Source organism: Penicillium odoratum (genome assembly GCF_028828045.1).
Source record: "Penicillium odoratum strain IBT 22623 chromosome Unknown utg000002l_segment0_segment0, whole genome shotgun sequence".
Taxonomy (NCBI): Eukaryota; Fungi; Ascomycota; class Eurotiomycetes; order Eurotiales; family Aspergillaceae; genus Penicillium; species Penicillium odoratum.
In genome coordinates, this window is record NW_026643144.1 from 124,363 (window position 1) to 139,307 (window position 14,945).

The 14,945-nt window shown below is 46.9% G+C and overlaps 5 protein-coding genes across 5 annotated transcripts; 3 read left to right on the forward strand and 2 right to left on the reverse strand.

Moving 5' to 3' along the window:
• Nucleotides 1-2,466: 2,466 nt before the first annotated feature.
• N7520_002088 (fungal specific transcription factor domain-containing protein) lies at nt 2,467-4,357 on the reverse strand (the record flags this gene model as incomplete). Its single annotated transcript, XM_057136023.1, has 4 exons — nt 2,467-3,027; nt 3,086-3,306; nt 3,356-3,654; nt 3,705-4,357. 4 exons carry the CDS (start codon nt 4,355-4,357, stop codon nt 2,467-2,469), a joined length of 1,734 nt encoding a protein of 577 aa, XP_056998709.1.
• Nucleotides 4,358-4,449: 92 nt separating this feature from the next.
• On the reverse strand, nt 4,450-4,760 carry N7520_002089 (uncharacterized protein; the record flags this gene model as incomplete). The annotated part of the gene is made up of 2 exons (XM_057136024.1): nt 4,450-4,612; nt 4,696-4,760. The coding sequence occupies 2 exons, from the start codon at nt 4,758-4,760 to the stop codon at nt 4,450-4,452; spliced, it is 228 nt and encodes a 75-aa protein (XP_056998710.1).
• Nucleotides 4,761-5,898: 1,138 nt separating this feature from the next.
• Nucleotides 5,899-7,599, forward strand: N7520_002090 (putative MFS transporter; the record flags this gene model as incomplete). Its single annotated transcript, XM_057136025.1, has 4 exons — nt 5,899-6,148; nt 6,203-6,315; nt 6,368-6,562; nt 6,616-7,599. 4 exons carry the CDS (start codon nt 5,899-5,901, stop codon nt 7,597-7,599), a joined length of 1,542 nt encoding a protein of 513 aa, XP_056998711.1.
• Nucleotides 7,600-7,919: 320 nt separating this feature from the next.
• N7520_002091 (dienelactone hydrolase family protein) lies at nt 7,920-8,977 on the forward strand (the record flags this gene model as incomplete). Its single annotated transcript, XM_057136026.1, has 6 exons — nt 7,920-8,013; nt 8,077-8,408; nt 8,461-8,522; nt 8,574-8,718; nt 8,797-8,864; nt 8,935-8,977. 6 exons carry the CDS (start codon nt 7,920-7,922, stop codon nt 8,975-8,977), a joined length of 744 nt encoding a protein of 247 aa, XP_056998712.1.
• A 1,006-nt stretch (nt 8,978-9,983) lies between these two features.
• On the forward strand, nt 9,984-14,828 carry N7520_002092 (putative ABC multidrug transporter; the record flags this gene model as incomplete). Its single annotated transcript, XM_057136027.1, has 14 exons — nt 9,984-10,187; nt 10,243-10,287; nt 10,341-10,503; nt 10,557-10,804; nt 10,860-11,910; nt 11,999-12,614; nt 12,676-12,950; nt 13,007-13,182; nt 13,234-13,327; nt 13,392-13,702; nt 13,757-13,963; nt 14,024-14,183; nt 14,238-14,677; nt 14,730-14,828. 14 exons carry the CDS (start codon nt 9,984-9,986, stop codon nt 14,826-14,828), a joined length of 4,089 nt encoding a protein of 1,362 aa, XP_056998713.1.
• Between the last annotated feature and the right edge of the window lie 117 nt (nt 14,829-14,945).

Sequence of the window (14,945 nt, forward strand, 5' to 3'; positions counted from 1 at the left end):
ATCGGGAGGCCGTGAAGGCTAGAATAGCCCTGGCGCAAGAAATATTCCTAGGGTCCTTTAAATCGATACAATGGGTCTTTGACGAGGTGGCAATGGAGACGAAGACATATTTTGAAGGTCCCTTCGCCCCACCCAGTCGGACACCAAATGGTCCACAGTGCACACCAGGCTGATCTTGCTAAACGTGATCGGCACTATCCTATAGATATCAAAATTCGGGACTCTTCAGTAAGACTAACAATGTTCTTAGATCGATATGATAGGCGGATCAATTTGATAGATTATCTTTATTCATTGCGTGTTTTTCCTTTTTGATAGAAATCCTTTCAGCTGACGTAATAGGTATCAAGATTGAGGCGAACAACCACCCTTTGAGATTATTCAATAAGATACCATGATATATTCATCAACTCATGGCTGTTATAATATATTAAGAACTCCTTGGGATGACTTTGCGCGTATCCCAAAAAGGGTATCATGCACATATGTAAGATCGGCGTGAAGCAAATGGATCGGCATGGCTAAGCAAAATAAAGTTATTTATCCACTTGTCAAGGGACTCTCCAGATTTTGATTCAAACATTTGGAGAAAACAGAAATAGTACATGTGCCTTTGGGTATTAGAGACCGAGTAGGCAATAATTGGTAAGGGTCTAGAGGAAAGGACGAGTGGGCATGGAACACCGAAGTACGCCCAGGCGGTCGGTTCCAAGGCCAATCAAGTTTATTAACGCCGACCGGGTATATTCATACCAATTCTAAATCCGATCCCGATCCCGATCCCCCAAGATCTCGAATGCAGAGTCATCCAAACTAGGAGTCCAAAGGCTGATTAGGCAACAACAAGCTGTCTTATATATCTGCTTTTCAGGAGACCCTTGGAACCCCAATGACGCATAGAGAGATTGGTCAGCACTCGGAAACCATGGGGTCTGACTTGTATCTGTTCGATTTGACAAGGCTTCCAAACTTGAACTTATTGCAAATTATAAGTCAGAAAGGAGGAAAATGCCGCTCAGGTAATCAATTAATAGCTTGACAAAGTCTGGCCTGACGAAACAGGAAATGCGGCACTAGTTGTCCGAATAAGTGTGGGTGATATTCTCAAATCTCATTTCTTATTTCACCTGTCGGCTTGGACGGCAGACAACCCAAAGTGTCCCAATTATGGGTCCAGTCCTTCCAGTACCAATAGCATCAATTAAGGGAGCCATAAAGTCTATAGTCTCAAGGTATCAACACAAGTTACTTACGGCTGTGGCAGCCGTGGCACTTGTTGTCCACTACTGGCTGAAGTATTGAATACACCAGTTGTCGAGAGTCTCCTTTAAGAACAGTATCACGATCGGACCGACGAGTGGAGTTCGATATTCCATCACTCAGCTGTAGGATATAAGGATACGCAAAATAGATCAAAGTCGCCAAATAAATGCAATCGCTCAATATCGGGATCTCGATCTCTTGCTGATGGTTCTTCTGGACCGAAATTATTGGAATTGTGCCTCATGCTAGGATTTTCAATCGAGCGATTTTCTCACAGTCCGTCGCGAACAGATGCTTCCGATACCCAGTTGTGGAATAGCAGAGACCGACTTGAATCGAGGGGGAACATGATGAATGATCACCTGAGTCGTCAACATAGCTCGCAAACACAAGATACAGACTCGATGCGATGGAAGCCCATGTAGGTCGATTCCAGCAAAGGACTCGCCCAGCCATTACTGACCGCTGCTCGGCAGGTCTCTGGAAATGCCAGGAGAATGATCGCAAAACATCTTCCTAAAATGACTACTATCACGTTTGCACCCGTATAAAGCACACCATAGGTTACTTTGGAAGTGCTTTGCTGGCTGTTCCTTCAGAGCTATCTTTGATCGCTGACCTTCTCCCTCGTCAGACTGTTGTGATCGTTCTTGCTTCTTGTCAATTCCAAGGATTTCATCACTGGTCAGGGCGCAACGCGCCAGGTCTGTGTAGCCGGTATTAACTGATCAAGGCCTGCTGGATACTTGTTATTCTGGGGGCATACCTTATATCTTCGAAGCTCCACGCTTGTCTTTCGCGGTGACGGGCCGCTACCGGGATTAGAAAGGGAAAGTGGGGCAACATTTCGGGATCAGGTGGGTACGTCGGTCCATAAATGTTGCCTCGGGCTCATAAAGTTTTGCTGTTATTTCAAGAGCTTCTAATGCAGAGCTTTGGAAAAGAAAAAGAAGATGAAAGAGTTTACAGATTAAATTCAGATTGAGGATTTTTCATATTTGAAGTCATATACATGTACATATTCTTCATTAAACGTGCAGATTAAAGGCACCGGGGGAAATTGTATACCAACACTTGAAAGCAACATTTTGGAGTTTGGGGTATTTTTTGGAGCAATCCCCAGAATTTTTATTTAGGTATAACAGCTCACCCAAAAAAAAAGTTGCTTTTGGGGGGTAGGGGCTGATTCCTTCCGAGTGTAGCTCATTGCATAAATGAAGACTGCAAAAATGAAGGATCCCCCGCCTGATAGACTGAGAAGAATGCCTCCAAGTCCATTGTGGAAAAATCGAAATCCCACCCCATGTCGGATTGAGTGAAATCGGGGAGGTCTTCATTCGACCCACCGGATCGACCAGTCTCAGGTCCCTCAAGCTGCGGTAACCCCCATGGCGACGGTGACAAATCAGGCCCTGGTCCCAATGAAGACTTCGAAGGGAAGGTAGAGCCATTCAGTAGTGCTTGTTGACTATCCATTGCGTCCTGCACTCTTGAAATGTAGGGAGTGCTCCCGTCAGTGAATTGAATTTGGTCGCCAGTTTTAGGACCCGGTATCCATTCGTATGAGAGGTCGACATTTCGCAGAGTTGTTTGAATGGCTGCTATAGTACTCGAGATTGGATCTCCTGTTCTCATTGAAGACAGGGTCTGCAAAGAAGCATATACCCATGGCAGGTGAGCGGCGGCGGCCTGAGGGTCATGAATTAAATCATATATTAGGGTGAAAGCAGAGCTTCCAAGGAAGTAGCCATGGTATCGTAATTGCTATGAAATGACTTCTAGTTAGATGGGGCTGACGATGGGTGAAGCTGTGGTGACATACCCTCACAAAATCGTTGACACGCGATGATTCATTCAAATGGTGAATGGTCTTCCTCGCAGCTGTAAGAGCATAGTTACACGCCTCGTTCAGCCAAGAAGGGATCTCCTTCGGACGATTGGTTGATCCACTAGCCTGATGAGCCGCCATCTTTCGTTCTCGTAGCAGGTGACCACGGAATATCAGGAACGGCCTAAATGTGAGCAGGAGAGTATGATAGTATACTAAGAATATTTAGTTTTTGTTTGCGATTATTGGAAAAGCGAAGCGTACAGGTAGCGTAAACCGCTTGCCGAACACCAATAGATCCTGTTTGAGGACTGGTATCGAGTCCAAGACCGAGCTTCTGCCGCGCAAACTCCTCATGTCCACGAAGGTCATTATTGATTGAACGTGCGACACGCCACATATGTAGTAGGGACTCGTGGTTTTGGCCGTAGATTTCGTCGGTGGAACGAGATATTGTTTTGCAGAGATGGATCAGGATTCGAATGAACGGATCTTGTGTAGCTTCGATAGCGACATCTTTCAAAGACAGTGAGCTCGGTCGACCTGTGTGAAAGCAGAACCACCTGAAGCCGGAGTCAGCATCTAGGACATGATTATCAAGTGACGGACCTACGTTTCGAAAACAAAAAGCGACCAGAACGTGATTCGACGCGCTTCAACGGTCTCTGGGGTTTGAACTCCACTCCCAGGAGCATCTTTATGCAGACCGGCTGCGAGTGCTTTGCGAGAAGCCGATCCAAGATAGAGAAACGCAGAGTTTGGCCGACCTTGCTCATTTTGGTAATTGGCCATGAGCAAAGATATTTGAATAGTTTGGAGGTTAACAACTTCATCGTAGGATGTAAGCGATGCCTTCACCCGTTCGTATAGAATATCACCCCAGGCGAAGTATTCCGTACCCAGAGATGCAGTTGCCAAAGCGGTTAAAATGGTAGCCTGAGTGAGAGTGTCAGGATGTTTACCAGGAGATGGACTGTAAAGCTGTTCCAGGCAATTCTCGTAATAAGCCGGAGGGTAATGAGGCGCCATCTGATAGAGTGAGGAAAGAAATCGAGTGAGAAGCATCTTGGCCAGATCATATGGCAAAAACATGACCGGAACATCGCACATCACAGACAACTTCCCCACATCCTGAGTATCTGGTGTTCCAAAGAAGATTCGACGGAAGCTGAAAAGATCCAAGCCGGCACCAGCTTCATCCACTCCTGTTGATGGCCCCGGACGAGCTGTTGGATTAGCTATAAGGTCCCGGTATATGTGCTGCATTAGAGAAAAATGTGAGGTGGGTCCATAATAGAGTTGCATTTGACATGAAGGCGATGCCATATGGGTCGCTGAGACACTGTTGGGGAAAGTATTCATAACCGACGAGCTCCGCTGACGTGAAGGCCCGGCCGAATCGGGGACACCCGATGCGTCTGCACATCACCATGAGCCTCTCGATACTCATTCTTCTTCCTGCGGTGTCGAATAAAATCTCTATAGACACAAGGTGTCTCCCTCTGTTGGCATGTCTTGCAACTGGAGATTATTTAGCGACACGCTAATTTGTGGGGTGAACTGAGCTCACGGGTTCAGGCCATTGCAGCGGATCTTGCGCTTACGGCACTCCTGGCAAGCCTTGGGGATGCGCCAACCAGAACCGGGGGGGGTTTGATTCCTCAGCCATATCCGAGAGATCCTGCGAACTGGGCGCGGATGTGCAGGGCAATTTGTCTACTGCAGGCCATTTCTTTCATCCGTGTATATCCGAAGGTCACGTGAAAAGTGGGTCACTGGCTGTCTTTCTTTTTATTCCAAATCTGATATTGACATTCCCCATAGTTGTTCAGGACATGATGCTTATGAAGAACGTGTTGGGTCTAAGCTGGTGCTTTCCTTTCTTTCCCCTTCACCCTTCAGTCTTCACCTTTGAGCATGGGAATTCCTAACTGCTTTGTATCACGTGACTCTCCGTGATTGGCCTGACAGCGTCGCGCCTTCCTACCCAAGTTGTTGACGTATGCGACTAGTAAATCTTCTGAAGGGTCTCCTAGAAAGTCTTCCAAATTGCTCCTTAGCCTCTATCAAATTGATTCGACCCTCTTCGGATACCCCGCACAACAATCGGCTCTCGGATCCCCCACAGGCGCTTTCGCCAAGACAAAAGGCTTGGTGACTATCGAGGAATACGGCATCCAGTCCACATCAGAGTGGTTGCTAAGGAATATTGCTGTGCCAATATGTCTGTCGGGCAGATCAGTCGGCAGTTATCACTGGTGTGAACCATGGAACGTGCAACTCTGATGATCACCCAAGACAATCAGGTACAAGACGCATCGGGCCTCTTTGGTGGGTACTGGGGACATCAGGTTGAAGATTATCGAATCATCATCGTCGTACAATCTGATGATGAGCTACTTAAGTTGGCTATGGCTTATTGCAGCGGTCAATCCTGCCGACCCTCTTGTATCACATATCATCTTCCGAGGGTTGGTTGCCAAGCAAACCTTCGCAGACCAGTGCCAAGAAAACTGATACGTTGATTCATTTCCCACGATTTTCTTTTACTTGCCTTGGCGACGGCAGGTCAATACCTGGAGAATATGTCTGAAAGGCCGGCTTCTCCGACTCTTTCCCCGCAATCTGAGATGGTTCTGTGAGGTCTTTTGTTGGTTACACGGTCTATAAATGCCGCAGCTTGCCCGCTCTTGAGATGACCCAATCATCCGACTGGACTTCTGGTTCTCCCAGCCTCTGCTCGGTTCCTTTCTTACGTCTTACAGTGACACCAGATATATTATTCTTTTACAGTAGCATCGCCCATGATGGCCAGTGATAGAGCCTACAGTGAGATAATTATGGCCGAAAAGACGCAGCAAGACCACAAAGAGACTTTGGTTGATAATGTTTCCCACGACGCTGTTGACGGCCACCTGGCAACTGACCAATATGGTCAACCATTGGTAGAGTTGGACAGAGCAGCTGAAGCCCGACTCCGATTCAAAATCGATCTTTACGTTGTGCCAACTGTAGCATTGATGTATCTGTTTTGCTTCATTGATCGTGCAAATATCGGTGAGCCTGGCGCTCCTCAGTAACATGTCGTAAATGACTGACTGGATTTGATAGGAAACGCGAAACTGGCTGGATTTGCTAAAGATTTGGGGCTCGAAGGCTATGACTACAATATTGTACTATCCATCTTCTACGTTGCATACATTTTATTCGAGATTCCGAGCAATGTGAGATGACCTGTCGTTCCAACTGCGCACAATAATGACTGATGGTGTCTAGCTTGCATGCAAATGGATTGGGCCTGGCTGGTTTCTGCCGGCTCTCACACTCGGATTTGGCATCTGCTCTGTTGGCACAGCTTTTGTGACTAACATCCGCAGCGCCTCGGGTGTGAGATTCCTGCTGGGCATGTTTGAGGCAGGTTTACTTCCTGGAATCGCTTACTATCTCAGCCGTTGGTATCGCCGAAGTGAAGTAGGTGTTATATTTCACTGGAGAAACTCTATTTTGTCTGACATTTTCTCCAGCTGGCTTTTCGGTTGTCTTTGTACATCGTCATGGCTCCTTTAGCCGGCGCTTTTGGTGGCTTGCTAGCATCAGGAATTCTGAAACTGGATCATTTCGGTGGGCTTCACAGCTGGCGTATGCTCTTTGCTATTGAAGGGGTTATCACGATCGGAATTTCTCTGTTGGCGTTTTTCACCTTGACTGACCGACCAGAGACTGCCCGATGGCTATCAAAGGATGAAAAGGAATTAGCCATTGCCAGAGTTAAGTCGGAGAGAGTTGCAACTACTGAAGTTCTGGACAAAATCGACATCCCCAAGACCTTGCGTGGTATCTTCAACCCTGTAACGCTCACCACTGCGTTTGTCTTTCTCCTTAACAACATTACGGTTCAAGGCCTGGCCTTTTTTGCGCCAACCATCGTCCAGACCATCTATCCTGATGCGACCGTCATATCACAACAGCTTCATACCGTGCCACCCTACGTGGTCGGTGCTTTCTTTACTGTCCTTTTCCCATTTCTCAGTTGGCGATTCGATCATAGGTTGATCTTCTTCGTCATATGCCCCCCATTGATGATGACCGGATATATAATGTTCCTGGCTAGCAAGGAAAGCATGGTGAGATATGGAGCGACATTTCTCATTGGAAGTGGAGCCTTTTCCTTTGGAGCGCTTGTTACTGCTCATGTTTCTGCAAATGTCGTATCAGACACTGCTAGATCATCGGCCATTGGAACCACTGTTATGTTTGGTAACATCGGTGGCTTGATATCTACCTGGTCGTTTTTGCCATTCGATTCCCCAAACTATCACATTGGTAACGGCCTCAATCTCGCGACGTCATCCATGACCATGATTCTCGCGGCTTCCTTGTGGATGTATATGGTGTGGGATAACCGGAGGCGCAAATCCGTCGACGTCGACGTTGTTTTAGCGGGTCTCTCACAAAAACAGATTCAGGAAATGGATTGGCGAAACCCGGCTTTCCAATGGCGACCCTGACCGGCTTTATCATGTAACTAGCTTTATTTCCAGGTTTCTTTATCGCCCATCGTTGGATTCCATGCGGCTACGTGGTGGGTACTCGGACACCAAATTGAACTTCCTTTTCTCCATTTGTCACCATGAGTTATACTTATTCGAGCTTCCCATGATATTCTTTTGACTGTCTCATATTTTCAAGGTTATCGGGATATGTCGAGTGCTCCCATCCAGCAGAAGTGGGTTCCACAAAGCCGGTACCGGGATCAGGATAAAGGTATAATAAGAACTCACGGTCTCCCACAATCATACCGTTGCCATCCTCTTCAATTTAAACCATCATGTCCTGTGAAGCTTGTCGCACTATCCCTCCTGTGATCTCGCAAGATTACACACCCCAGGGCGAATATGAAACTCTTGCTGGCCTGAAAACTTGTAAGTTCAAACCTCATACTGTTGGTTGATAAAAGTATGGTTTCTAACATTGCCCCGCACAAGACATAACGGGAAATGCGAGTTCCACCATCGGCCTGGTTGATATCTACGATATTTTTGGTCTCTCCAACCAAACTCTGCAAGGTGCAGACCTCCTTGCTCAGCGATTGAATGCGCTGGTGCTGGTCCCGGATTTCTTCGAAGGCGATGCCTTATCACACGATACAGTGCCTGTAGATACCGAGCAGAAGCAGAAGATCATTGGCGACTTCCTGGCCTCCAAGGCCGATATCCCTCGAAGTGTCAGTGTCCTGGTCGGCGCTGTCGAACAATACAGAACCAAATTTCCATTGGTTACGAAGTGGGGTGCATTTGGGCTATGCTGGGGTGGAAAGGTGATATATATTAATATTGCTCGGCTTCAATAATAGAATCTAACTTGCTCAGGTAACTGCTCTTGCCTCTGGGGCCGAGACACCATTCGCCGCGACCGGCCAAGTTCACCCTGGGTATGTGAAACAGAGTGCCAGTTCCAGAAATTCCAATCTGACTCAATTTAGCGCCATGCATCCAGCTGATGCGAAGGCGATATCTATTCCTCATATTGTGTTGGCATCCAAAGATGAGCCAGCTGACGTGGTTGAAGAATACGCTAATGTGATTGCAAATGGGAAGGGGGGTCTGGTGGAGACTTATCCAAGCATGGTAGATGTCATTCCAAGATCCAGAATTACGAGATGCAATCCCGTGCGTGTTGTTTTGCTAACGCATATTCTTCAATAGTGGCATGGATGGATGGGTGCTCGGGCCAACCTCGAACAGGAGGACAGTCGAGAGGAGTACGCTCGTGGGTAAGTTTGCTAGTCAAAAAATCTTCCGGACTTTTTCCTATACCCAACATTTAAAACTGACATTGACCAGATACAACCAGCTGGGTGACTTTTTCGAGAAGAATCTTTCTTAGGAACCACATGGTAACTATCTCCTGACAAGGTCGGATGACGTCGTGTATCTCACATGTGAAATATACGTTGGTTAAGCCTTCCTGGCTTTGTAATTTCAGTCGAATAAGTAGGTATCAAATACTCCAGACCTCGGGATGTTATTACTCTGGGTACATAATTTCCTTGAATGTTTGGACAATCCATTTCCCAACTCTCTAAAGTTCTGTGAGATGCACACATTAGTCCACAGGTAAATCTTGAAAAATGCAACAAATCCATGGATGTAGATATCATATGCATTTTCATGCCATAATAATCCCCAACCGCTTTCCACTCATGTTCAAAGGTTGTCTCCGACCGCTGTCGCTGAACTTGCAGGCTGGCCAGGTCGTCTGCCTTGATGCCTGAGGAGTGTGAAGGAGGATGCCCGATTGAGACTAGTGGCTTTTTTTTTCCTTTTGTTATTTGCTTCTGTGCTTTTCTTCCGAAGTACCTTCTCAATTATCGTGAATTGAGCATTTTCCTGGAAATGGCTTCTTTGTGTCGAACACACCGGTCTTGGCACTTGATGAACCCGACTTTCTAGAATTCCAATGTTTTGTCATTATTCCTGCCTCAATTCCCACTAAGGTAGGGAAATCTTATATCCGAGAATCTGACAAATCTGATCCGAGACGCCCTTAGAGAGTGGATCCTTACAAAAATGATAAAGCCGAACCATCAAGTACAAATCCGTGATAAGGCCCCTCTTAACATTCTGGCCAATGGCATTGCGCGAACCCCTTTTATCGCTCCACCTAAGTAACGCGTCACGGATATGGAAATATCTTGGATCTATTATTCGGCAATGCGGATGTATCATGGAAGATTCGATGCAGGATCATATAAGAGTAAGTCGCTCGTATCTGACATTCCACGGTTGTACTTCTGACAGCAAAGATCGGTGCAATCGCAGTATCAGACTCGGGCCTCTTTGGTGCACAGCTTTGAAGGATACTGCTCAGGACTCACACTACAGTTCCCACTATGGAGACCCCTTCATCTGGTACCGTGACACCAGTTGATGAGGAACATGGGGTCGATGGAATTAGGAAGAGGCTCACTATCACTTTTCGCGACTTGAACGTCCGGGTTACAGCACCCGATGCTGCACTTGGGAGCACTTTATGGTCGCGAGTTGACCCTCGTCAGTTCTCGGGCTTGTTCAATCGAAATGAGCGCCCCAAAAGAGTACAGCTTCGAAATTCTTATAGCTACCTGGACTATCTGCTGACTGAAATTAAAGACTATCTTGAAGGATGTTTCTGGGCAGGTCAAGCCTGGAGAAATGGTAAGTCCTGATGGAAAGCGTGCAATCTAGACTGCCCAGGCTAATTAATGTAGCTCCTAGTTCTTGGACGTCCAGGGTCTGGATGCACTTCTCTCCTTAGAGTTCTTTCGAATGATCGAGATACTTTTGACGAAATCAGCGGCGAAACTCGATATGGAAGCATGGATCATAAAGCCGCAGGGCAGTTCCGTCAGCAGATCATGTTCAACAACGAAGGTATGCTATATCAAATACAGAATTGAGTAATCTCCTAACCTTGTCATTCATAGACGATGTGCATTTCCCTACGCTTACCGTGAATCGGACAATGAAATTCGCCTTGCGTAACAAAGTTCCCAATGAGCGGCCCAGTGAGCTCGCTCATCGCAAAGACTTTGTGCTGGAAAAGCGAGATCAAATCCTTGACTCACTCGGTATCGGGCACACAAAGAAAACCCTCGTTGGTAACGAGTTTATTCGTGGAGTCTCTGGGGGTGAGCGCAAGCGTGTTTCGCTGGCTGAACTGATGGCGGGTCATGTAAGATGCTATCGTTCATCAAACTGAAATCTGGATATTAACACACTTGCAACAGAGTCCGGTCCAATTGTGGGACAATCCGACCCGAGGTCTCGATTCCAAGGCTGCAGCGAGTTTTGCTCGAATGCTGCGCCGTGAAGCCGACGAGAATGACAAGACAATGATCACAACGACTTACCAGGCAGGAAACGATATCTACAATCAGTTCGATAAGGTCCTCGTTCTCGCCGATGGTAGAGTTACGTACTACGGCCCACGGGAACTAGCCAAAGGCTACTTTGAGGATTTGGGTTTTGAATTTCCCAAAGGAGCCAATGTTGCTGATTACTTGACGTCAGTCACTGTTTTGACTGAGCGCATTGTTCGTCCCGGCTGGGAGGATAAGGTACCAAACACACCAGAGGAGTTTGAGTCACGATACCATAACAGCCCAATCTACCAGACCCAGTTGGGTGCTATTGAGTCTCCCGACAAGCTCCTTTACGAGACTGAGGATCTCAAAGCCGCTGTATCAAGCGAGAAGCGGAAACAACATATTCGTCGCGAGCAGAGCGTCTATACGACAAGTCTATGGGATCAAGTCGCTTCATGTACGGTTCGCCAGTTTCAGATCATGTGGGGAGACAAATTCTCTTTGATCGTCAGGGTTTCTTCAGCCATCATCCAGGCTCTTGTGTGCGGATCTCTCTTTTACAACCTCTCTGAAGATAGCTCTTCAATTTTCCTGCGCCCGGGAGCCCTCTTCTTCCCGGTCCTGTACTTCTTGCTGGAGTCCATGTCTGAAACCACTGGATCTTTCATGGGTCGTCCCATTCTCTCCCGTCAAAAAAGATTCGGATTTTATCGACCCACCGCATTCTGTATCGCCAACGCGATTACAGATGTCCCTGTGGTCATGATTCAGGTCTCGTGCTTTTCTTTGATCTTATACTTCATGGCTGCGCTGCAGATGGATGCCGGGCGGTTTTTTACCTACTGGATTATTATCATCGCACAAACGCTGTGTTTTATTCAACTTTTCCGTTCGATTGGTGCGCTTTGCAAAAGGTTTGGAAATGCATCTATGATCAGTGGACTCCTTTCCACGGTCTTCTTTGTCTACGGAGGTAAGAATTGCTTTTACATCACGTTTCCTCGTAGTTTCGCCCTACCTGAAACTTTTCCAGTGAGCTCCGCTAACTTGGTACTTGGTAGGTTATTTGGTTCCATTTAAGAAGATGCATGTCTGGTTCCGCTGGATCTTTTACCTTAACCCAGGAGCTTACGCATTTGAAGCACTCATGGCAAATGAGTTTGTTGGGCGTGAGTTCAAGTGCATCGAGCCCGATTACATCCCTTATGGCGAAGGATACTCCAACTCCGCATCAAAATACCGGGGCTGTTCTGTCGCTGGAAGTACCGATGGGGTGATCAACGGAGCCGCTTATATTCGTGAGCAATACAGCTACTCTGCCGGCCACATCTGGCGTAGCTTCGGAATCATCGTCGGATTCTGGGTATTCTTCATCGCTTTGACATCAATTGGTTTTGAGCTCTTCAACAGCCAGAGTGGTTCCTCGGTGCTGCTATACAAACGTGGAAGCGAAAAGACACGGCAAGGGGATGCTGAAAAGGCACCCTCTAGCAAGCCGCCAACTGATGCGAGTGCTTTTTCTGGCTCACTCAAACAGTCAACTTTTACATGGAAGAACCTCGACTATCATGTGCCATTTCACGGTGAAAAGAAGCAACTTTTGAATCAGGTTTTTGGTTTTGTCAAGCCTGGAAACTTGGTTGCTTTGATGGGCGCCTCGGGCGCTGGAAAGACTACGTGAGTCCAGATCTATTGTTTGTCGTTTCATCTATCCATTCAATTTACTAATATTATCAAGACTGCTTGACGTTTTAGCCCAAAGAAAGGATTCCGGAGAAATTCATGGATCTATTCTCATTGATGGCAGGCCTCAAGGTCTCAGCTTCCAACGGACGACTGGTTACTGCGAGCAACTGGATGTGCATGAGAGTACTGCGACGGTAAAGGAAGCGCTGGTCTTCTCAGCCCTTCTCCGTCAACCGGCAACTGTCTTGCACGATGAAAAAATTGCATATGTGGAACATATAATCAACCTTCTGGAGCTTGATGACATTAGCGATGCTCTCATTGGAGGTATATACCCCCCTTTCTACTTTATTACGAAAATCATTCAGGCTAACTCACTGCAGTACCTGGGGCTGGCCTGAGCATCGAACAACGGAAACGTGTAACGTTGGGTGTTGAGCTCGTCGCAAAGCCCACGTTGCTGTTTCTGGACGAACCTACCTCGGGTCTTGATGGTCAAAGCGCATACAACATTGTGCGCTTTCTTAGGAGGCTTGTGGAAGGAGGGCAAGCTGTTCTAGTAGGTTGTCAACGGCTTTTCGCAAGATTTCCGAAAGACTAATAAATTCAGTGCACAATTCATCAACCGTCTGCGGTCCTGTTCGACGCGTTCGATGGTCTCTTACTACTTGCAAAGGGTGGCAGGATGACATATTTCGGCGAAAGTAAGCCAGAGCTCTCATACTTTGTTAATCAACGTGAACAAATCTAACGCTCGAGACTTTTTAGCTGGCAAGGACTCGAGCAAAATTTTGGACTACTTCTCCCGTAACGGTGCACCCTGTCCACCAGATGCCAACCCTGCTGAACATATTATCGATGTGGTTCAAGGTAGTGGAACTACTAAGCAGATCGACTGGGTTGATGTCTGGAGTCAGTCCCCGGAGCGGGAACGGGCTCTGGAAGAACTGGATGCTCTCAACGCAGCCGGGCTAGCTGCGCCTGACTATGTTGAAGATACTGCGGACTATGCTACTTCTCACTGGTATCAGTTTAAATTGGTGTCTAAACGTCTCACTATTCAGATTTGGCGCTCTCCGGTATGTGGTTGATTATACATTTTCTATGATTGACTACCGCTGACCCCTCACAAGGATTATATGTGGAACAAGATGATCCTTCACATCTTCGCCGCACTCTTCAGCGGTTTCACCTTTTGGAAAATCGGAGACGGCACTTTTGCTCTCCAGCTGCGGCTTTTTGCCATCTTCAACTTCATTTTCGTCGCACCCGGATGCATCAATCAAATGCAACCTTTCTTCTTGCATAATCGTGATATTTTTGAGACCCGCGAAAAGAAGGTTTGTATCCATATTGAGTGTTCCTATCATAACATTGCTAACCTATTCTTTGCGCTATAGTCCAAGACATACCACTGGATCGCCTTCATTGGTGCTCAAGCAGTTACAGAGGTCCCATATCTCATTATCTGCGCAACTCTTTACTTCGTTTGCTTCTACTTCACGGCCGGATTGCCGGTTGACTCCAGCATTTCGGGTCATTTCTACCTCCAGATGATCTGTATGTCTTCCCTTAAGACTTTGCTGGTCGGAAATATTGCTAACATAACTCTAGTCTACGAGTTTCTATATACCTCAATCGGCCAGGCCATCGCAGCATACGCTCCCAATGAGTACTTTGCTGCGGTTATGAACCCAGTATTGATTGGAGCAGGTTTGGTCAGCTTTTGTGGAGTTGTGGTTCCATATTCTTCGATGCAGGCCTTCTGGCGCTACTGGCTGTACTACCTTGACCCCTTCACTTACCTCGTTGGTGGACTCTTGGGTGAGATTCTCTGGGATGTTAAGGTTAAATGTGAACCCTCGGAATACACCACATTCAGCGCCCCATCAGGTCAAACTTGTGGCGAATACATGGCCGACTTCCTCAGGTCGCAAGCCGGTTATTTGCTGGATTCGAACGCGACTGAGACTTGCTCCTTCTGCCAGTACTCCACTGGTGCAGACTACGCCAAGACTTTCAATCTCAAGGAGAAGTACTACTCGTGGAGAGATGTAAGTCCCATTTTCACCTTCGGTGATGTGTATCCTACTAACATGGTCTCAGACTGGTATAACAGCTTTGTTCTGCATCACGTCTTACATCATGGTGTTCACAATGATGAAACTTAGAAGCAAGAAAACCAAGAGTGCTCGCTCCGAATAGGCCGATCGCATGGAATTTGGTCAGACTTCCATTTAATCTCTCCTTGTCTTTCGTTATTACAACATTTAGCCTTCTTGATTTCCTTTCGTCTCCAATGGCTAAAAAGCTTTTGGATTT